Source organism: Pleuronectes platessa, chromosome 16 (assembly GCF_947347685.1).
Source record: "Pleuronectes platessa chromosome 16, fPlePla1.1, whole genome shotgun sequence".
In the NCBI taxonomy this organism is placed as follows: domain Eukaryota; kingdom Metazoa; phylum Chordata; class Actinopteri; order Pleuronectiformes; family Pleuronectidae; genus Pleuronectes; species Pleuronectes platessa.
Genome location: NC_070641.1, coordinates 23375357 through 23399140, shown reverse-complemented (window position 1 = coordinate 23399140; position 23784 = coordinate 23375357). Strand labels below are relative to the sequence as shown.

The 23784-nt window shown below is 45.7% G+C and overlaps 1 protein-coding gene across 1 annotated transcript in view; it reads left to right on the top strand.

Moving 5' to 3' along the window:
• Nucleotides 1-23784, top strand: part of caskin1 (CASK interacting protein 1) — a 29170-nt gene that overhangs the window by 1646 nt on the left and 3740 nt on the right. Inside the window, exons 2-22 of the mRNA XM_053443595.1 lie at nt 2526-2623; nt 2720-2865; nt 3872-3967; nt 4151-4281; nt 6325-6433; nt 6973-7081; nt 7182-7276; nt 7953-8074; nt 9537-9542; nt 10357-10601; nt 14025-14129; nt 14855-14973; nt 16036-16117; nt 16465-16574; nt 18063-18173; nt 19728-19829; nt 20387-20525; nt 20886-21029; nt 21128-22317; nt 22421-22735; nt 23664-23784. The exon at nt 23664-23784 is cut by the window's right edge and continues 270 nt beyond it. Of these exons, the coding sequence (XP_053299570.1) occupies nt 2722-2865; nt 3872-3967; nt 4151-4281; nt 6325-6433; nt 6973-7081; nt 7182-7276; nt 7953-8074; nt 9537-9542; nt 10357-10601; nt 14025-14129; nt 14855-14973; nt 16036-16117; nt 16465-16574; nt 18063-18173; nt 19728-19829; nt 20387-20525; nt 20886-21029; nt 21128-22317; nt 22421-22735; nt 23664-23784 (3595 nt within the window). The 5' untranslated portion in view covers nt 2526-2623; nt 2720-2721. The remainder of the gene's footprint in view (nt 1-2525; nt 2624-2719; nt 2866-3871; nt 3968-4150; nt 4282-6324; nt 6434-6972; nt 7082-7181; nt 7277-7952; nt 8075-9536; nt 9543-10356; nt 10602-14024; nt 14130-14854; nt 14974-16035; nt 16118-16464; nt 16575-18062; nt 18174-19727; nt 19830-20386; nt 20526-20885; nt 21030-21127; nt 22318-22420; nt 22736-23663) is intronic.

Sequence of the window (23784 nt, the reverse complement as noted above, 5' to 3'; positions counted from 1 at the left end):
CACTTTATATCAAATTAGACAAAACAAGATATAAAAGACCTCAAGACTCCGGATACACAAAATGGCGGCGATTGTATAATAATCTCAATAAATAGCAGATCAACAAAGAGGTGATTTAAAAAGAAAAGTTTTTCCTCTGTGCTCATTTGATGAGTTTGCTGTCAGCTGAGGGGGTTTGTTCTTTCCTCCTTCATCTTCCTCTTCTTCACCACCAACGCACTTCACATCAGTGTGAGTCATCTTAACACACGATCAGGAAAGGTTTTATTATTAATGTATCTCAGATGAGACGGTGTGTGTGTGTGTGTGTGTGTGTGTGTGTGTGTGTGTGTTTTACGACCTGAAGAAACCTGGAGAGACACACATATGCACAGGCCGACTGACAGACACTGATTAGCAAACAAAAGACATGTGATATATGACACACACACACACACACACACACACACACAGACACACACACACACACACACACAGAGGCTTATCTGAAGTGCACACCAGCAGATGGGAGAGAAGAGACATCGTCTTCCTTCCTGTCCAGTGTGCGATTGTTGGAGCTGTGTGTTTCATAAAGAATCTCTCATTACTGAAGATAGGTGTGTGGGTCTGTGTGTGTGTAGATATGTGTGTGACAGTTGAAAGAGACTGGTGTAAAGCTTTCTTACATGGTAATCATGCGGCAACAAAGCAGCAGACTGTGTGTGTGTGTGTGTGTCTGTGTGTGTGTGTATGTGTTACCTCACATTTCCTGTCTGCAGTGAATCTACTGTAACTTTAGAACAAAGGAAAGACGCCAAAGAAGAAGTATCACATCAGATTGTGTCATCTTTTCTTTTGCTTTATTTGTTTATTCAATTATTTTATCATCGTTAAACACATGTTGTGATAATGAAGAGAAGGCTGAGCACACAGATTATGATTAATGATGAATGATTATATTAAAGACCAAAGCTTCATCCAAACCATTTTGTTTTTGTTGAAAAGCATCAACTCTGCCACAGATATGACTGATTGGAGAACTGAACATAGGTGGTCATGTGATAAGTGTTTTCAGGCATGTGTGTGTGCACGAGGATTAAAAGTGATACAGAGCCAGAGATTGTTTACGAGGTCGTATGGATGCAGTCCAGCTTCATGAGGTTATCTTTATCTGTAAGAAGTTACACAGTGAATCTACGAGACACTTTACTCAAGCTCAAGTGAGCGGGAAAAAACAAAAAGCAGCCGGAGGAATCGGAGACAGAGGAACAATAGATTTCTGCAGAGGAAGGGGCGAGTCGGTAAGAGGAGAAGGACGCTGGAGGAGAGAGAGGATGGAGCAGTGGAGGGAGGAGAAGAGAGAGAGGGATCTGGAGGGAGATGGAGAGACAGAGATGTGGAGGAGAAGCGGAGGTATAAATATTGAATAGCAGGTTTTACTACTTGGCAAATGAGAGGGCTTCCCTCCCCCCCCTCCCCCATACATGTACCCCACTGACACACTCTGCAGTGCTGTATTATTCAGGCCTGTGCAGCAGCATTGTGTAATGGTATCCCTGGTTAACCCTGCTGGGAGAGCGGGGGGGGGGGGGGGAGGGGGCGGGGGCGTGAAGAAGTCATGAGATGCACGATTCAAACGAGATGTTCAAATCCCGGTTTCCTCTTCTTGTGATTCCTGGACATATTTATGAAATGCATCCGATCAAATGTGATTTGTGTTGAAAAACCACACTCGACCTTTAGGAAATCAGGATCATGGTTTGTGCGGTCGGATTCTCTACACACACACACAACACAACACAACACAAAACTGAAACTGATATTTCAGACCCCTGGTGGCTCACAAGTAAAACATTATATAAACTTTATTTTACAGTGCGCAAATCAAGCTGTACTTTATATCAAACTGCAAATAATGTCTTTAAATAGGACCCACAAATACAGCTCTGCTCTCATACGATGTAACAGAGGAAACGTCCAAACCAGAGGAGCCGGGGATCGAACTACCGACCCTCTGCTCAGTGGACGACCTGCTCCACCTCCTGAGCCACAGACGCCCACAAGCAATCTGTAGTGAATGAACCAGAGCAGGTCACTGTGGGATACTGCACTGTTTAGTATGCTGCTCCACACAGACACACACACACACACACACACACACACACACACACAGACACACACACAGTTTCCTTTTCATAATATAACTCTTTTCATCCCAACTTTGTCGCCTGCTCTTTTCCAGCAGATCCACATCAGACGTTTGGTTTTAATCCTCTGCTTCTAAATCTCTTCGTCATGTTAAGCTTTAACATTATAACACGACATCACCACATGACACGCGTGTGTGTGTGTGTGTTTGCTTTTTTATGTGTGGTCTATTTTTTACACAACTCTTTGGTCCAAACCTGCCGTGAGTCTGGAGGCCTTTCATTTAAGCAAGGATTGTTAATAAGTAAATTCACAAATGTAACCGCAACGTCTGTGTGTGTGTGTGTGCGTGTGTGTGTGTGTGTGTGTGTGTGTATGTGTGTGTGTGGGTACTGCAGGTTTTCTCCGCTGCATCATGCGGCCCTCAATGGGAACCTGGAGCTCATCTCTCTGCTGCTGGAGTCTCAGGCTGCTGTCGACATCAGAGACCAGAAAGGTGAGAGGGTAACACACCCCCCAACACACACACACACACACACACACACACATTTAAACACAGATAGAGTGGGTCTTCATGTGTGTGTCTGTGCAGGTATGCGGCCTCTGCATTACGCAGCCTGGCAGGGGAAGGCGGAGCCCATGAAGATGCTGCTGAAATCTGGTTCGTCCGTCAACGGCCAATCAGATGAAGGACAGATCCCTCTGCACCTGTCAGCGCAGCACGGCCACTACGACGTGGTGAGTGACAGTGACAGAGCGACAGAGAGACAGAGCGGCAGAGAGACAGAGAGAAAGCGCGACGGAGAGACAGAGCGACAGAGAGACAGAGCGGCAGAGAGACAGAGAGAAAGCGCGACGGAGAGACAGAGCGACAGAGAGACAGAGAGACAGAGAGACAGAGAGACAGAGAGACAGAGAGAAAGCGCGACAGAGCGACAGAGCGACAGAGAGACAGAGAGACAGAGAGACAGAGCGACAGTGCGACAGAGAGACAGAGAGACAGAGCGACAGAGAGACAGAGCGACAGAGAGACAGAGAGACAGAGAGACTGAGAGACAGAGAGATAGAACGACAGAGAGACAGAGCGACAGAGAGACAGAGAGACAGGGGGGGTCGGGGGGGAATTCACAGGCTCAACGCTGAAGAAGCTTCGACCAGATTAAATAACTGTGTGTTAAACTGGGGCTTAACTTCTAATCCACAGTGTTCAGCTGCAGATTAAAACAAAATGACAGTGAAACCGACTGTCGACTGAAACATGAATCATTTAACACGGAGCAACGAGCCAGCAAACAATATTTGAGGGTTTCTATCCGAGACGAAGGAATCTCATTAACACTCTTCTTCTCATTCGCTCCATTTTTACTGTGAATTAAAAAAATTATAAAAGCACGATGAATGAATTCCTCTGCTGAGGAAAATGAGTCTTTGAGGACGTTAAGCGGTCGTGCGTTTCCACAGGGAAGAATTCTTTTTAACTCAGAAACTACACAATTTAATGTAAACATGTAAACACACTCTCTGAGGAAATGGACCAGCAAACATGAAAAGCACGTTTCTGTAGATGCAAAGCTGAGCAGCTTATTAATAGAGGTATATGAGCATGTTCCTGCTGATGGATTTGTTTGCGTGGCTCTTTTGATTTTCAACCGAACCCGACATAAAGATGTTCTCTGATCAACTATGTGTGTGTCTTTGAAAGTGCATGTTGGATAAAGACTTCCTTGTGTCTCTGTGTCTCCAGTCTGAGATGCTGCTGCAGCACCAGTCCAACCCGTGCATCGTGGACAACGCAGGGAAAACCCCTCTGGACCTGGCCTGCGAGTTCGGCCGAGTCGGGGTCAGAACCTTCAAAGCTTCTTTCATATCAACACGCTTTAGATTTTAAATTTAATGTTTTAATTTATGTTAAATCTAAAACAACCTCCGTCTATGCAAGTGTTGTTGTGTTTGAATCAGAGATAATCTGTCATGTGTGTGTGTGTGTGTATGTGTATGTGTGTGTTTGTGTGTGTGTGTGTAGGTGGTCCAGTTGTTGCTCTCCAGTAACATGTGTGCTGCTTTGCTGGAGCCTAAAAAAGGAGACACCACCGACCCCAACGGGACGTCTCCTCTCCACCTGGCCGCCAAGAACGGACACATAGACATTATCAGGTACACACACACACACACAGACACACACATCCTCCTGAGCTTGCTGATAAAACACATGTGTAACACAACAGGGCAACAATACACTGAAGGAATAATGGAATTAATGCGCCGCAGCATCACTCACACGCTCCTCAGTCCATCAGGAGACAGCTGACTGGAGACGATGTGTCCCACTCGCCCGTCACGCTAAATGTCAAGTCTCTGTAATCTTCTCTCAGAGGACACTCGTTTTCTGAGACTCTGAGACTCTGAGACTCTGAGACTCTGAGACGCTAAGACTCCGAGACTCTGAGACCCTGAGACTCCGAGACTCTGAGACCCTGAGACTCTGAGACTCTGAGACTCTGAGACTCTGAGATTCTGAGACTCCGAGACTCCGAGACTCCGAGACTCAGAATCTCTGAGACTCTGAGACTCTGAGACGCTGAGACTCTGAGACTCTGAGACTCTGAGACTCTGAGACGCTGAGACGCTGAGACTCTGAGACTCTGAGACTCTGAGACTCTGAGACACTGAGACTCTGAGACTCTGAGACTCTGAGACTCTGAGACTCTGAGACTATGTGACTCTGAGACTCAGAGACTCCGAGACTCCGAGACTCAGAATCTCTGAGACGCTAAGACTCCGAGACTCTGAGACCCTGAGACTCCGAGACTCTGAGACCCTGAGACTCTGAGACTCTGAGACTCTGAGACTCTGAGATTCTGAGACTCCGAGACTCCGAGACTCCGAGACTCAGAATCTCTGAGACTCTGAGACTCTGAGACTCTGAGACTCTGAGACGCTGAGACTCTGAGACTCTGAGACTCTGAGACTCTGAGACTCTGAGACTCTGAGACGCTGAGACGCTGAGACTCTGAGACTCTGAGACTCTGAGACGCTGAGACGCTGAGACTCTGAGACTCTGAGACTCTGAGACTCTGAGACTCTGAGACGCTGAGACTCTGAGACTCTGAGACTCTGAGACTCTGAGACTCTGAGACTCTGAGACTGAGACTCTGAGACTCTGAGACAGACGAGAGACGAATGTAACCAAGTGAAGAAAAGAGAGAATTTCAAAAATCCAGAGCGAGAGCCTGAAGTCGACAGAGCAGAGTGTTCCCCTCCAGAGGTGACAGTGATAAACGAGGCTCATTAGTGTTCTGAAACACTCACACTCACATAGACACACAACCACTGACACACACTGACACCAACCAGAACACGTGATATTCTATATTCACTGTAGCATGAAAACACACAAACACTTAACGTCCTGGAGGGTTTGTGTGACTTTGACAGGATCTGTAAACACGAGGGCAAAATAATGACTTGATCTTTGCGTTTATAAAATTACACTTTACAATTACACTGTAGCGTCGTGCATTAAACTATTTAAGGTTCCATCCTTCATCGGTTTCTGTTAATCTGGGCTCTGGTCGCGGAGGAAGCCGGTCAGGTGGGGTGTAGCCCAGAAGCCCCTCTGCTTAGCCTGCAGCTCTTTGTCCAGAGGGACACGGGTTCGCCTCTCAGTTTCCTGACGCTCCAGGATGAGACCTGACGAAGCCGAACCTCCGTGACGGAGCTCTCTGCCGCTCTGGGACCATCAGCTCTGTGGAGACTGATATGTACTCGCTCCCAGAAGAAACCTGGAAGCAGTTTGATTCCAGAGGTTCTCATCAAATGAGCGTTAATCCCCAAATATGCACTGTTTACTCCAGTTTGAGTGACGTTTGCCAAACTCCTCAGGAAATGAGACATTTCAGTGAAGAGTGAAACTGTATTTTAAAGACTGACTCTTCAGAGCAGGAACAGATTGACTCAGAGTCACAGACAGACTCACAGACAGAGTCACAGACAGACTCACAGACAGGATGTAGATGTCTGAATCGACTGCTTGGTAGGCTCAGGTTTCTGTGTCTTCATCTGTGATTCCTCTGACACATCTCACCCCTCACCCCTCCCCTCCTCCCCTCCTGCTCTCTGCGTCGTCTCCCATCACACCTCCACCTCCACCTCCCCCTCCACCTCCCTGACTCCCCCCCCCCTCCCCCCTCCCTCCAGACTGCTGATCCAGGCAGGTATCGACATCAACCGACAGACCAAAGCCGGCACCGCTCTGCATGAAGCTGCTCTCTGCGGCAAGACGGACGCCGTGAGACTCCTGCTGGACGTGAGTGTAACTGAGCTGATGAACCACATGACACGGATCCAGTTCACCTAGAGGCCAAGTCCCGTCTGAGGGGGGAAGATCCAGAATGATGCATTTAACCAGCAGCAGGGTTCTCAGTCAGGGCTGCTGGGGAGAAGATGCTTGAACGACTGAGTGTGTTCCAGCATGAGAAACTAACTCTGTCGTTCAGATCCCGGGCCTGTGAAAGGTTACCAGTCTGTGCCCTGAAGCGTCTTCGGGCTGAACTCAGACCTCATGGAGGCGAGTCGCCTGAAAATAAAAAATCCAGGGAGGTTGTAATTAGAGGCAGAGCGGCCGGGACCGAGCGAGCTCAGATTCTCCTCTGTGACGCCCTGAGGTGTTTAATTAGTGTGAGGGGACTCTGATCTATGAGGAGCTGGATAGAGAGTTCTCTTTTTATTAATAGGTTGAAGAAATATGTGTTTTTGGTGCTAACCTAAATTGAAAATTCCCAGTAACAGGTCAGAAATTTAAACCCTTGTCTCAAAATAATAATAATAATAATTTCTCCCCCACAGAGCGGCATCAACGCCGCAGTGAGGAACACGTACAGCCAGACGGCGCTGGACATCGTTTACCAGTTCAGTGCCACGCAAGCCAGCAGAGAGATCAAGCAGCTGCTGAGAGGTTGGATTGAAGGATGGATGATGGAAGGATGGATGGATGGATGGATGATGGATGGATGGATAATGTTAAAGGTGTAATTCAGTGTCTCTCTGTCCCTCAGATGCGTCAGCGGCTCTTCAAGTTCGAGCTCTGAAAGATTACTGCAACAACTACGACCTGACCAGCCTGAACATCAAAGCAGGAGACGTTATTACGGTAACACACACACACACACACACACACACACAGACACAAACACACACACACACACACACACACACACACACACACAAATGGCAATTCTCAACATCAAAAACCAAATACACAACAGTTGTTTTCTTGGTAGTTATTCCTTTGTCTTGTTGAGCGTCAAGATCACAGGATTCTATTCACTTCATTTTTATTTGCATATCGTCAAATCATAATAAACTTTATCTTCTGGCACTTAACATAAAAGCTCAAGACCTTAAACCCTTAAAAGGTTGTTGCACCTTGTTAAACCCGATGAGGCAGATTGTGATTTATGAATATGAGCCATAGAAATGAATCTTAATAAGTCAGTCAAGGCTTCAGGAGGTTGTGATATTGATAAGCTGTCACAGATAGATATGAATTTATATGACATGCAGGTCACGTGCAGTAAATGTTTGAACCTCCTGGAGTAAATCACGGCCCCTCGTCCTGTGAGTACTCTTCCCTGCCTCTAGGAGGAGCTACAGGCTGCATTCACATCAACTCCAACATGAGTCAGTGGGACTCAGTCCAGATTGTGTGATTGTCGCTTAGAAATGATATTAAACCAGTAAACTCAATTTGGCCCATAATATAGACAGAGTATTTATACATTAAAAAGTTTATTTAAATGTAAAGATTAAGCTCCTCCCCCTCACAGGTTCTGGAGCAGCACCCCGATGGACGCTGGAAAGGCTGCATCCATGATAACAGGACAGGAAATGATCGGGTGGGCTACTTCCCCTCCACCATGGTGGAGGTCATCAGCAAACGCACAGGTGTGTGTACCCTCCTGTGTGTGTGTGTGTGTGTGTGAGTGTGAGAGTGTGTGAGAGTTTGAGATGTCTTCACGGGGAACACACGACACACATTTGGATTAAACACAGAAGAGGAGTGGAACCAGTTCAGTGGAGAGAAGATGTTTGAGCTGAGGAACCTGCTGTAGTGGAGATCACAGCCTCATGATCGTGAACCATCTCAACTTCACCTCCACCACAACATGAACTTCTCTGTGCCTGAACCTCAGTGAGAGCAAAGAGCAAAGAGCAGATTGATGAAAGTGTGAATTTACCTGTTAAGAGATGTGAACACAGACAAATGATCCAGGTGTGAATCAGGTTTCACTTCTCAGAGCAGCTGCTTTTTAATGCCCTACTCATATCTATTAAAAAGGGACAGTTTACATTAATTTAGTCTCTAAGATTAATATTCATGTTGATGTTAAAAAGAGAAGAAACAAACAAAGAGAAAGACAACAGACAAACAGAGAAACTTACATTTATATATAAAAAAAAAAATACACTTAGAACTAACAGTTGAATAAACACAGGCTCATAATATTAATATCTTTCTACAAGTAGTAATTCTCAAATCAAAGCTTCACAAATAACAACAAAAGGGAGAGTTTTATTTCTAATCCGCTTTGGTTTTAATAATCACATTTCAGAATCAAGTAGCCACAAAGTCCGTCTCCTCCTTCGGCCGCGTAGATCCTCTCATCCTGCTCGTGTTGCTGTTGAATATTAACAGAGATGAATTTGGACACGATGAGAACGTTTTAATTGCCGGCGCCATAACCTCTTTGTCACTGAAGTGCAATGAATTCTGGGATATATTTGTCCAGAAAGGATCCACTAGTTGGAGGCTTCGTTTCTCAGAGATGAAAGGAGGCATCAGCAGGAGCTTTCAAAAGGAAGCAGACTAATGCAGACGCTGAATTTAGACACATCTTATATTTATATATATATATATATATTTTAATGTTTAAACCAAGCCGGTAATAAAGTAAAAGATCAACAGAGATACAAATAAATCTGTGTTTCATAACTTAGCAGGCGAGAGAAGAGGCTCCACCTCCATCCTCCATCCTAGAGCAACACAACGAGCTAAATGTCTTTGTGGAGACGCACATGAACATCATCACCGCCACACACAGCCTCACATGTTCCTAACTGGTGTGTGTGTGTGTGTGTGTGTGTGTGTGAGTGTGTAGATCTGGTTGTTCTGACTGTCCATCTGTCTGTCTCTCTGTGGAAACCTGTCTGCTGGTCTCAGTCCGTCTCTCTGTAACTGTCCGCTTCACAAAACTCTCATTACCTGTCCTCACGTCCGTCCTCGTCATCATTGTCTCTGCGTCCTGTTGGATGCGTCCACCGGCTCCATCGTCCTCACGTTCAGATCCTTGTTGAAGAAGCAGAAACAGCCTCAGTGATGAATCTGTGAACTCATACACCGGCTGCTCTAGAGCCAGGTTTCCTCCACTCAGCTGTTTTTCATCCATTTTTAATTATTGTTCTCTCCCATCGTTCCTCCTCAGTCGCTCGTTCTGCAGCCGTCATCACAGTCAGAGCAGGAAACCACCGGGAGGCTTTTCATTTTAAAATCCAGCTCATAAACCACGATGAGTCATCATAAGAGCTAGTGACAATAACAGTTTGAAGGTGAAAGAGAAAGAACAAACAACCACAAGGCAATAAAGAGGCATTGGCTTCACTGTTATTACTTATTTATTAATTCTTCACGATTAATTTATTCTTGTTAATGTCCAGCTCTTATCTCTTGTAGAATAATGACTTTATTCACGTTATATTACAACTTCATGCTCGTACAGTTCCTCACGTTTCTATAACTCCTGCTCAGCATCTGTCTCTTCAGAAAATATGAAACGTGTTCTTAAAGTTATTAAACAACAGTTTGCGATAGCACTTCAGAAATATATATTATATGAATGTGCTGGAAGTTGTAAACACCTGTTCACATCCAAACATATGACAGCTCAGCTCGTGTTGATCGGATTCTTCATCTTCACGTCCATCTCATTATCGACGGCCATGTTTGTTCTCGTCCTCTAAACGTTCTTCACCACTTTTGATTCCTTTTGTTTAATTTTGTGACTTCAGCCTTTGTTTTTAATTTTGTGTTTTCCCCCTTTTTTCTTCTTCTGTGTAACTCTGTGTTCTGTTGTGTGTTTGTGTTCCGTGGCGCTGGTTCACCGTCGGCTGGCTGGCTGTGTGTGTGTGTGTGTGTGTCTGTGTGTGTGTGTGTGTGTGTCGGTGTTTGGTCAGCACAGTCATTTGCACTCAACAGTTTCAAAAGATACCGCTGGTTCCCCCGGCGACGGTTGCCCCGGCGACCAGCGCGGTAGTCAACGGCAACGACACCACGTTCCATCAGATCCATATCCTGCCTCCGCCCCCCCCACCGCCGCCGCCGCCACATTCCCATCAGCCACTGCTTCCACTTTTCACTTCCTTTGGCTATAGCAGGTCGCCCGTGACAAGCCCACAGGGAGACACACCCACTTTCCCAGGTACACGCCCCCTTTTCATTATTATTATTATTATTATTATTATTATTATTATTATTATTATTACTATTAAAACTTCAAGGGATGCTTTCCGCTGGAGTTTCTTTTATTACGTCTCCTCGAGGACAAACAAATTCTATTGGTCACGTCAGATTCTAATTGGTGATGTAAATGTCGGAGGCATCCATTAAAGTTTTATTGTTATGGATCCTTATTTATGTGATTTATGTGTTTGCTCATACTGTTTAACTTTTGTTTTTTCTGTTGTTGCTGTTTTCGTCTTCATAAAACGAGAGCCAGGGGCAGATCTCAGATCAGATTCTAACGTCTTCAGGACACTTGTTAGTTTTTATGGCTTCATATCTTTGTAGCTGATGATCAGAGACGACACAGAAATGTGTTTTTATATTTGACACATGAGGTCACACAGCACGGGTCCAGAAAAACTTTCGAAAGGTCAAGAAGTTGACATTTAATACGCAAACACTTATGATCTGTGATTACTTCTCCACGTAGTCGTTTTCATTCTCAGCCGTGGAGTTTTTACTACCATGTTAATCAGCTTATAATAGAGCCACAGTCAACCAATGTCTGTCACTAAGAGAAGAGTATTATATAAATTATAGTATTGTATTATAGGGCCATCAAAAAGATATCTGAGATGTAAAGAATAAAGTAAAAGTTTTACATGAATAAAGTTGTAATATCACAATAATAAAGTCATGAATTTACAAGAAAAAAGTTGTACTTGGACTTGGTTCAAGGAAACTCCAGATAGTTCTGGTTCTCCTTCCTCATGTTATGAAGGATTTTGTCTTTTAATTACGACTTTATTTTTGTAATATTACGAATTTATCCTGCTAACATCAGAACATTATTCTTATTTCTTCGATAGAGCCGTGATGAGTCGTAGAGAACCGTGTTGTAAGAGGAAGCTTCTCAGTTGATAAAGTAAAGTTGTTCAGTTCATTAGTGATAAAGAGATTTCATGATTTGAACGGGGGGGGGGGGGGGGGGTTAAAGAACAGATTTCAGGATTTTATTTTCAGGATTTTACCCCAAATCCTAATTTCACCTGAGTTGAGCTTCAGTTATTCGTCTTGGATCAGTTTATTTTGTATCCCTCCTTTCCTTTGTTCTTTCCTTTGTTCTTTACTTCCTTCTTTCGTTCCTTCCTTCGTTCCTTTCTTCCTTCCTTCCTTCCTTCCTTCCTTCCTTCCTTCCTTCCTTCCTTCCTACATCCTTCCTTCCATCCTTCCTTCCTACACACTCACAAACCCAACACACAACTTTCCCACCGGACAGTGTCCTCTGTTCTGTCCTTGTCCCGCGTGTCACTGTCATGTCTGATCATTTTAATGCCACTTCACCACCGTGCACTTTAACCTTCAGTGTGTGACAGAGAGTGTGTGTGTGTGTGTGTGTGTGTGTGTGTGTGTCTTTCTATGGTTGTTGGGACATTTCTTCAGACTTCAGGTTTCAGGGTGAGGTTGACCTGAGGGTCGGGTTGAGCAGACATCCAGCTGTGATGGTAGAGTTAGGGTAAGGGGCGAGGGAATGTCCTCACAGCAATAGAAAGACAAAGATGTGAGTTGGTTAAGGTTAGGGTTGTGTGTGTGTGTGTGTGTGTCTGCGTGTGTGCGGTTCTGGTGAAGGGCGGGAATAACTGAATGAAACTTTGTGCTTTTAAAAGGTGATATGTCTGTAACGATCATGAATTTGTGGAAACAAAGAGTTTCTGACATGAACAGGGGATATTTCCTGTGACACTTCTGTGACCTCACAATATTCTCATTAGAAATAACTTCTGAAATGATGCATTAACATCATCAGGAGTCAAATCTCAAGCTTCATTGTGTAAAAGTCACAGATGTGTTGTGAGGAAATGTCCCCCTGAGTGTCTCCCAGGTAAGGTCCTGAACTCTGAACTCCGGGAACCTTCACTCGAGGCCATTTTGTCTCCTCCAGGAGATTCAAACTCATTTTCCTGTCGCACAATTCGTCTAGAAACACAAATGTTGCAGAAGGAAAATAAAACGACCGACAAAAGAATTGAGTTCTTTGATTTAAGTCGAATAAGAAGAGGTTCAAACGAAGGGGTCACCTGGAGGGATATGCAAAATGGCCACAAGAAGGCGCTGTGAAACAAATGGAGTATTTATATATATATATATATATGTGTGTGTTTCTCCAGAGCTCTGTGGGTCACTCCTATAAACCATTCATATACCCTCGTTAAGGTTATAATGGTTTATGACACTCTCCAAATGCACTACAGCAGCTCCATTCAAGGCTTGACATATATAATCACACACTAACGGATGCATTATATATGTATGTGTATGTACACAGATATTCATGTTATGGATTTATTTATGTACTATGAGTATATAAATGTTTTCATATATCTATACACAGTATATGCTGTATTATTTCTGTGTGTTTGTGTGTGTGTGTGTGAGAGAATGAAAGTGTGTATGAGTATGAATCTCCTTTAAAAGGCGTCTCCTCCTCCGTCAGCTCCTCCTCCGTCAGCTCCTCCTCCGTCAGCTCCTCCTCCGTCAGCTCCTCCTCTCTCGGCCCCTTTGTGTTTTCAGTCAAACTTACTTTACCCTCGACTTTATAAAAACTGCCACGTGACAGGAAATGAGGCCGAATACAACGTTTTTCATAACAATAAGTTTCAGTCGGAGCATCACGTCCATGATTCTCAAATCTTAAATCTAAATGTAACCGTCGAAGCATCGGAGTCAGATTTATGGATATGTGTACGACGATTGGACGAATATTATTATATATATTATATATATATTATTATGGCTGAGAACATTCTGCGATAATCGTTATATTTATTTGAAGAATGGATTAAATGGAGAATCGTCTCTAGGATCTAACTCTCAGCTCCACTGAGCTTTAGCCTCTTTTAGCTTCTTTTTGGTTTCAGTCCCCGTCGCTTCAGAGTGAGATCGTTAACTTCATCTTATCCCAGCTGGCGTTGGGCGAGAGGCGGGGGGGGGGGGGGGGGGGCACTCGTGGTCGTACAGAGACAAACAACCAACCACGGTCGATCTAGAGTCTCCAGTTAAACTGATGCATGTCTGACTTGTGGGAGGAAGTCGTAGAAAACACCACGCAAACACAGAGGGACCCTGGTGCTTACTGGGATTCGAACCCACACAGTAACGATCACGATTGGCAGCAGCAGAGTCAATATAAGACTTGATGTCCCCAGGAGACAGAGATGCTGGTTTGGCTCTGTGTCTCCTGGTCACTCACCAACACACTGTCATTTAGCTGAAGAAGAGGATGAGATGTTTCTGTTTAGTTTTTTCCGTTTGCCCCGAAGTGGGTTTGACCAAAGGACAGATCTGCTTCCTGGGCCGGTTCAGGGTCGCTGGTGGCTAACACTGGTGTTCTGTGTTGAAGGTTGTCGCGGTTCAGAGGCAAGTCCTCACAGCTCCCCCACGCCGTCCGGCGGGCCCCACGGAGGCTCCAGTGAAGATGTCTGGGTGCTGCGCAAGCCAGTGGCAGGTAACAAGGCCGCGCTGCGCTGAGCCCTCCTGACCCCTCAGCGCCCGAGCAGCGGTCAAACAGTATCTGACATCCAATCAAAAACGCTCTGACTGGCTCCGCCTCTCACGGGTCTGCGGCTCCTCACGATCAGAATCCATCCGTTTGTCTGTGGTGACGTGTGAAGGCTTTCAGATACTCTTTGACCTTTGACCTGCTCCTGACGGTCCCATGCTTATCCCTCCATCTGAACTCAGCTCAACTCAGAGGCCTCAGTGTGTAGGACTGCAGCCATCTGCATTGGTCGACAGTCTGTGTGTGACTGGACGTGTGGAGAGAGAGTGTGTGTCTGTGTGTGTGTGTGTGTCTGTTAAAGTAAAAGTTGTGTCTTGGTTACGCCTCTTCTGTTTGTCCTCCAGTCTGTCCATCGAGTCCATCAACACCTGCTGCCCAGTGCATTTCAGTGGAGAGTCACACATGTTACCACAATGCTTTGGATGTTAGCTAAACCACTGTGTGTGTGTGTGTGTGTGTGTGTGTGTGTGTGTGTGTGTGTGTGTGTCTGTGTGCGTGCGTCATTTCATTTGTTGCACGTGTGCATTTGTAAACACAAAATCAATACATACTGTTTGGGCGGTTGCATGCGTGTGTGAATGCATGTTTGTATGTTATGTGTGTTATCTGTGTGTGTGTGTGTGTGTGTGTGTGTGCGTGCGTGTATGTGTTTGTGTGTGTGTGTTTTGCAGGTGGCGACCGCAGCAGTGTGGGCAGCTCTGGCAGTGTCACGAGCGTGAGGTCATCAGGCAGCGGTCAGAGCGCCGGCAGCACGTCACACAACCTCCACCCACAGGCTGAAGGGGTTAAGGTATATAACACAAACATACACACACTTAGACACACATCTGTGTATACACAACCCCCGAGCCGTGACGTTGTTAGTCTGAAGCTTCTGTTTGACGTGTTCCACCTGGATCCTGTTAGGAAACTGCAGGAGAAGCAAATTTTTTAAAAAGACTAAAACATCGACGCAGCAGAATCAGAGCTCAGTTCAGCTCAGTGTGTCTCTGAGCATCTGTCTTCTCTGTCTTCTCTGTCTTCTCTGTCTTCTCTGTCTTCTCCGTCTTCTCCGTCTTCTCTGTCTTCTCTGTCTTCTCTGTCTTCTCTGTCCCTTCTTTCACTTCTCATCACCCGAGTCTCATTTCCATCGCAGAGCTCTCCCTGGAAGCTTCAGAACTGAATATGAAATATCAATCCGGCATCACGTTATTTAGCTAAACTCATAAATCAACCTCATAAATCAGTGTTTTCTGAAAGCAAACACAACAACTTCCTAACTGATTTCTTTCCCCGACGAGGGAACTTTCTTACGTGAGGACATCGATGTTCTGTGGGAGCGACTGCAGCTGATTAATTGTGAATATACAAACAGGTGTTCTGAGTTTCCTGCAGACCGAAGACTAAATAATAAATGAGGCTACATCGTGATTTACTGGAGATTGAAACAGCCTGAGAGGCAAATCATTTAGTGATCATTTAGTAATGTGTCGTGTTAAAGTCAAACAAGGTCAATAACACATTTATTCTCTAATAAATAAAAAAGTAGAATCAAATGTAATCACCCTCGAGTGCAGCCTAACTTAGGAGCTTATGTTTAGTTATTTTACAGTTTAGTTATGAAGTTCGGTTAATTTATATTTCTTGTATATATATATATTGTCCAAGAAGTCTCACACAAGTGCATTTACGGAATAATACAAATGTAAAAGTTGCAACACAAAGATATTTTCAGGAGCTCAAGTCGAATTCTTTACATTTTCAGTTTCTCCAGGGTACGTCCATATATATCACAGTGTTTGTGTGTTTACAGGTTGTTGTAATGCCCCCCGGTTGTCACACGTGTGTTAATAGAGTTTGTGTGTCTCTGCAGCTTCTCGCCACCGTCTTGTCCCAGTCGGCCAAAGCTAAGGAGCATCTCCTGGATCAGTCCAAGTCCGTGGACCAACCTGCAGGTAGGACGGCTTCATGGAAACCAGACTTTAACAGAGAGGGAGGATGAAAACCAGTGAGAGAACTGGGCTAGAAAAACAAGAGTCACGAGTTTAAAGATGTCCTCACACACACACACACACACACACACACACACACACACACACATCCTGGCTGATTTAACAGACAGATGGCCGAGGCAGGGCCTGTAGGAGGGATTGTAGACGGGAGTGATTGGTTGAGATGATGAATTACATCTTGGAGAGTGAAAACTGACCAGAGACCAGTTCCTCGATGACTGAACTCATCTGTTGATCGACGCCTCGTTGGGTCACATCTTGAAACGGGCCAATCGTATTTCTCCCAGCAGGTTCCGCCAGCTCCTCTCGGACATCGAGCCAATCGGGGTGTCCGCTCCACGAGGCGCCGCCTTACGACGCCACGGCCACCAGGAAGGGGGAGGGGCCAGTCGAGGGGAAGGTAGGACAGTCCAAAGAAATCCCACAGTCCTCAAAGAACCAGTGAGGAGAAACTCACCAGCATGAACCTCACGACTCTGTAGCTGCAGCGTGACGACAATGTAGCTCCTTAGTCACTGACACAGCGACGCTCTCCCACTTGCACGTGCACACACAGACACACACAGACACACAGACACACACTCACACACAAAGATGTCCCAGTGGTTTCTCTCGCAACTGGCCTCGTCCGTGCTGCGAGTGTTCGGATGCAGCCACGATACGGTGAGTGTGAGCGGGGGGGATCCTCGTCTGTGACCGAGGACTCTTCTGTGTGTGTGTCTGTGTGTGTGTGTGTGTGAGAGAATTCTGTCCTTCTTCTCTTTTCATTATTCACTCCTTTTAGTTGCAGCTTTTCTTCTTCCATTGCAGAGTTTTTCTTCATTTGCTGAAATAAATATTCTCAGATTCAAACGTTGCTCGATGCACCTCAGGCAACTCAGCATGTGTGTGTGTGTGTGTGTGTGTGTGTCTGTGTGTGTGTGTGTGTTGGCTGGCAGGTGCCCAGCAGTAAACATAGCATGTGTGTAGTTGGCAAACCGGAGCTCACACCATGTACAGTAATCTGTACAGTAGCGTGTGTGTTTTATATGTTTGGAGACATTTATGTTCATGTCTCGTTGTGTAAAATCAAGAAACATTTTTCAATAGCAGGTGGTTGTTGTAGTTTTGTGTGAATCGCTTTCGCTTGTGTGTGTCTGTGTGTGTGTGTGTGTGTGTGTGATGTAAGCCATGTTCTCATGGCCATCTGTTAGCTACAGTCGTGGTTCCTCAGCTTCCTAATATTCCTGTCGTCAGGCTGAAGAGGACGAAAGAGGAGACGGAGCGTCCTTCAGCTTTGAGGGACAATGTGTCAAAAGGAGAAATGAGGAGAAATATAGAAGATAGAAGATAGAAGATAGAAGGAGAATGAAAAGAATAAAAGCATCAGGAAGGATGTTGGAGTCATGTCGAGGTTTTACCAGCGACTATCAGCTGTTCAACTGTTCAAATCATACTAAGCACATGTGAAACGTCGGCTCACAGATTCCTCTTCTGCTCTTGAACCTTTTTATGCAACAAGTTTGTCAAAAATTCAAAATGAAGCTGTCCTTGTATCTGATGGGAACAGAACCAAACACAAGGGCGGGGCAATTTCATTTGTCAACACTACACCGGACATTCTATTGGTCGGGGGAATTGGACGGACTAGTTGCACAGAAGAATCCAGAGCAGAGGAGAACAGATGTTTCACCTGAGAAGAGCTGAAGCTGGAGCTCAGGTTATCTAAAGACAAGCAGAGGATATTCGAGTGCAAGCGCAGTTTAGAGCGAGAGCAAACTTAACGTGAACTGACTAAATGCCCAAAGCAGCTAATGCTAGTTACTACACCTGATAGTCCTCATTGCTCGGCCCTGTTGAGGAAGCAGACACGGAGCCAGTGACCCCCCCCCCTGTCTTCTCTCCTTAGAGCTCAGAGGCCGTTGTCCAATGGCTGAGCGACTTTCAGCTGCAGGTCTACGCTCCGAACTTCGTGGGCGCTGGGTATGACTTGCCCACCATTAGCCGAATGACCCCAGAGGTAAGGCCACTGAACCCCGACCCCCCCTGAACCTCAGAGAGGTCGCAGCCACCTCCAAAGACCCCAATGGAAAGATTTGGATTTGTGCTGTCCTCGATGTTTTCAGGATGCATGTGAAATAAGCACGATTAGACCAGTCAGACCAACTCCCTCAGCTGTTGTGTCCCTGCCTCCTGCCCCGGTTCACCCTGGTGTTCACCCCCTGACCCCGTGTGCCCTTGAACCTGTCGTCACTGCACCGGCAGTCGAAAGAAACCTGATCCAGATCAAAACCTTTAAAAGCATGAGAGCTGTTGTTAAAGCTTTTTGGCACCTTGCTGATGGCAGGAGCTTAATCTCTAATTGACAGTGTCGTCTAACTCTTCACCAGAATCCAGAACTTATCTTTTCAAAATCCTCAATCTGATGTTTCAAAGCCCAATAAAACAAAACTTGCTTACAAAGTGAAATCTATATAAAGTAGATTTAGGTTTTCAGGTATGAACTGGATGTTTTCAGTTGAGTCTCTCACTGGCTTCACGATATATTATGACATTTACAAAATGAGTGACAGTTGATAATAGTTGAGCATTTGGATATTAGCTATAAAATATGAATATATATGAAATATAAGTTGCTTTAATCAAGCAAACTGTATCTGACAGGTTGTGTTACTGCAGGTCGTGAGTGTCGCGTCTCCTAGAAAACTTCATGCAGCTTTAAGGAGAACTGTGGCAGTGACACCTCATGAAAATATAAATTAAGTTATATATCCATAAACTTTGAGTTGCTGGTGTGCAAACAAATAAATAAAATCAAATAAATGAATAAATCGTTTACGACAAATATAAAAATGAATCCCTGCACCCTCTGACCCCCCCCCCCCCTCACCTTCTACACTACTGCCCTCCGAGGGACGAGAGCGACTCCACCACACTCACCTCCTAACAAATAATTTATAGCCTTTATAAATTATTGATCTGGTTGTAGTATTGCATGGTGAAGAGTTCATGGCTGAGCTGACCTAAAAAAAGCTTTGTTATTGGACAGTAAAATCCTCGTCCCTCCCACTGTGTGTGTGTGTGTGTGTCACATCTGTATCTTATCTATGAGTAATGCAGCTGTGTAAGTGTGTGTGTCTGTGTGTGTAACGGGTGTTGAATGTTCTTAGTGTCTGTTTTCTTGTGTGTCCACCACAGCAACTAAACAAAACCAAACAGAAATCTTCAGGAAGATGCAGTTCACTAGTTTGTGGATTAAAGTTCTGATGTCGCACAACGTCTCATTCTCTTAGTTTGAATCTAGACGACATCGTGGAGAATTGATTTCTTCTTCTTCCTTTTCGCTGAAACATTTTTCCTTTGCTTCCTTCGCTTCTCTGCTACATTTACATTTCTGCCCAGCAGCTTCCATTAGACGTCACTGGTTTCTCTGTGTTCAGGGTTTTTCTCTGTGTGTTTGTGTGTTGATGAATGAGTGAGAGACACGTGTGCTGGAGTGTTGGAGACACTTTGCTCCTCATGTCACTTGTGTGTCTGCGGCTCTTCTCATGTGTGTGTGTTCATGTGTGTTCAGGATCTGACTGCGATTGGAATCACCAAACCAGGTCACAGGAAGAAAATGACCTCAGAGATAAACAAGCTGAGCGTCACCGAGTGGCTTCCTGATCAGAAACCTGTGAGTAGAACACAACACACACACACACACACACACACACACACACACACACGTACACACACACACTCTAACGACCAGAGACGTTTCCCTGGTATAGTGACACACTAATTAGGTTAGATCGTAGCCTGTGAGTAAAGAATAACGACCACTATCCAGAAAAGATCATTATGGAGTTGAATGTACCAGTTGGTGTAGAAGTATTTGTACAAGACTTACTTGTCTTTTTAAATATAAAGGACGACCGAACATAGACTGTGAATAAAGATGGACGACGCGTCTTCACTTCCTCCTACTATACGGAAACGAAGCCAAATTATCCTGGATACAAATGCGGCCATCTTGTGCCTTTGGATCAGGAATGGGTGCAGTGGTGATCTGGTCTCACTGGTTTATGACCTTTACTGCAGCCAGCCATTGGGGGGCGATCAAGACACTTCACGTTTTGGGAGCAGTCATGTCGCTCATCTTTGTTAACAGTCTATGGTTTATATAATATTTCTAATGCTAGATGTGTCCATTGGTTGTTAGTCCGATCCCTGATTCTGGTGTTCCTATAGGCCAATCTAGGAGAGTGGCTGTCTGCCATTGGTCTGAACCAGTACCACCAGGTGTTAGTGCAGAACGGCTACGAGAACATCGACTTCATCACCGACATCACTTGGGAGGACCTGCAGGAAATAGGCGTCACCAAACTGGGTAAGTCGTACAGTTGTACTGCATTTTTTACTTTGGAGTAAATAGTCATCTTGATAGTTAAAGTAATTCCTGAGAAGCATTAGAATCTCATCACGACTCGACTAACAAACGATTAATTAGACGATTATCAAACAAGTCAAAAATACAAAGGTAAAAATGGAATTCTTTGGTGTTTGTGAAATGCTACGTAGCATTAGCTAGCTCAATATGTGAGCAGTGTTCCAACCCTCACCTACGACCAAAGGAACAAGGTCGAAATGGGTTTTCTCCGTTGGCTGAGAAGTTCAGACATCAAGAATTATTCATATTCCACTTTTCTGAATTAAGAAAGACCGTAACTCTGATCTGTTGATGATAAAGGTCACCAGAAGAAGCTGATGCTGGCGGTGAAGCGACTGGCGGAGATGCAGCGCGGATCAGAAGGCCGGGGCTCCCTCCGAAAGAAGCCCCCACCAATCACACAGCAGCAGGAAGTCATGTCCATCGACAGCCCGCCTCCAGAGGGTGAGCAGCAGACGATAGTTTGATTATTATCAACTTTTAAATGAGATCTAAACTTCTGTATCGATGAGATCATCAAACATCTCTCTCCGTCTCTTTAGAGCTCATGTCTCCAAAGATGAGCACCTTCCAGGACAGCGAGTTGAGCAGCGAGCTGCAGAGTGCGATGACGCAGCCAGGTCAGGAGGTCAAAGCTCAACGGACACGCAGCGTCAGTAAGGACCATGATGAGGTGACGGCAGGAGGTGGGGGAGGAGGTACTGGCCCGCCTAAGAAGGAGGCACGGACTATGAGGCAGCAGAGTAGCCAGGGAAGCACCTCCTCCCACAGGGGCAGCGTCTCCTCTCAAGGCAAACACCGTCACTCCCACTCCCAGCCGGCCCCTCCCTACACGCCGCCTCACACGCCTACCAAGTCTAGAACCTCATCGTCCTCCTCCACGTCCTCCGTCCAGAGCACAGCTTCCTCGCAGTCCAAAACCAAACCTCAGTACATCCATGGAGAGAGACCTCATTCGCCACGCTCTCACCCCCCTCAATCTCCAACCCACCGCGGCGCTCCAGGTCCTCCGCCTCAGCAGCAGCATCCTGGAGTCCAGCCACCGCACCAGGCACAACCTCAACCTCAACCTCAGCCTCACCCGCAGATGCAGGGGATGGAGGTCAGGGAGAACCAACAACCACAGGTCCCTCTCCTCTGCCTCCCACCTGAGGCGGAGCTGGCTGAGGGAGAAGGAGCAGAACCCTCGGAGCTCCAGAAGAAACGTGCTCACAGTCTCAACCGATACGCCGTGTCAGACGGCGAGTGTGACGACCGGGCGGCACGAGGAGGAGGCGAAGGAGAAGCAGAGGTGATTGTAAGTCAGAGCTCAAAGGTCATCCGAGCGGAAGGAGTTAAATATGCCACGGTGACCCCCCGCGTCAGTCGCAGCCACTCCGCCCGCAACCAGGACAAGAACGGCAACCGCAACCACTCGCAGACCTTGGCTCTACGTCAGAAGAAGAAAGGCCCGCCCCCGCCCCCCCCCAAACGCTCCAGCTCAGCCATCTCCAGCTCCAACTCCAACCTGTCAGACGCCAACGCACAGCCGGCCACACTCACCACGACAGGGGGGATGCTGGACGTGCCTTACCTCCAACAGCGGCGAGCCAGCGACCTCGGGGTGTCAGTGGACGCCGGCGTTGTGGAGACCAACAGCATGGGCAGCGTGAGGAGCATCGCGGCCATGTTGGAAATGTCTTCTATAGGGGGAGGAGCCAAAGGCATGGCGATACAGAAGAATTTCCTGCAGGTATTTAAGAACACTTCGTTGTCTCATTGTTGGTGAACATGTAATGTCAAGTAGACATGTGTATCTATGTTGTGTATTCATGGTGTGGTTGTGTGTTCATCAGGTGGGAAAGACCTCACGTGAGACCATCGGTCTGGACGGTGAAGTGGTGAATCGACGGCGAACCATCAGTGGCCCCGTCACCGAGCTGGTGGCGGCTGCCAGGCGCCACCAGCCGACTCCCTCCGCTCTGCCGTGTCCCGCCGTACAACCGGAACCTGAAACCACCGCTCCCACTGTAAACTCGTCCTCACCACACCCCCCGTCCTCCCCCCATCCGAGCTCTGGAGGCAGCGGCAGCTCGACAGAGAATCTGCCATTTGCAGAGGAAGGAGGTCTCACCATCCGCCGCCAGGGACGAGGAGAAGGAGAAGGACAGGTAGCTATCTATATATATATGTTTGTCAAATCTATCCATCTATCGTTCTATCTATCGCTCTATCGTTCTATCCTTCTATCTATCTATCTATCTATCTATCTATCTATCTATCTATCTATCTATCTATCTATCCTTCTATCCTTCTATCCTTCTATCTTTCTATCGTTCTATCTATCTATCGTTCTATCTATCGTTCTATCTTTCTATCGTTCTGTCGTTCTATCCATCTATCTATCTATCGTTCTATCGTTCTATCTATCGTTCTATCTCTCTATCGTTCTATCTTTCTATCGTTCTATCTTTCTGTCGTTCTATCTATCTATCTATCTATCTATCTATCTATCGTTCTATCTATCGTTCTATCGCTCTATTGTTCTATCTTTCTATCGTTCTGTCGTTTTATCCAGCTATCTATCTATCTATCTATCTATCTATCTATCTATCTATCTATCGTTCTATCGTTCTATCTATCGTTCTATCTCTCTATCGTTCTATCTTTCTATCGTTCTATCTTTCTGTCGTTCTATCTATCTATCTGCCTATCTATCTATCTATCTTTCTATCTCTCTGTCGTTCTATCTTTCTATCGTTCTATCGTTCTATCTATCTGCCTATCTATCTATCTATCTTTCTATCTCTATCGTTCTATCTTTCTATCGTTCTATCGTTCTGTCATTCTATCGTTCTATCTTTCTGTCGTTCTATCTTTCTATCGTTCTATCTATCTGCCTATCTATCTATCTATCTATCTATCTATCGTTCTATCTGTCTTTCTAATGTGATTTAATGTGCTAACGTGCTAATTAACGTGATCTAATTTGCTACATGTAACGTTGTGTTAGTATTATCGATGTTTTCCATTTATCAATGTTTTTGTGTATTTGTGCAACAATCACCCCTTGCCACGAATATATGAATTTTCCGTTAGTGTGTATTTTGTGTTTGTCTGCAGGGCGACGGCGAGGGAGGTCCCCAGGGAGACGGTGGCCACGCCCAGGAGGAGGTCGCCGGCGTTGAGGCCACGGCGACTTTCAAGCGCCGGCCGCGCG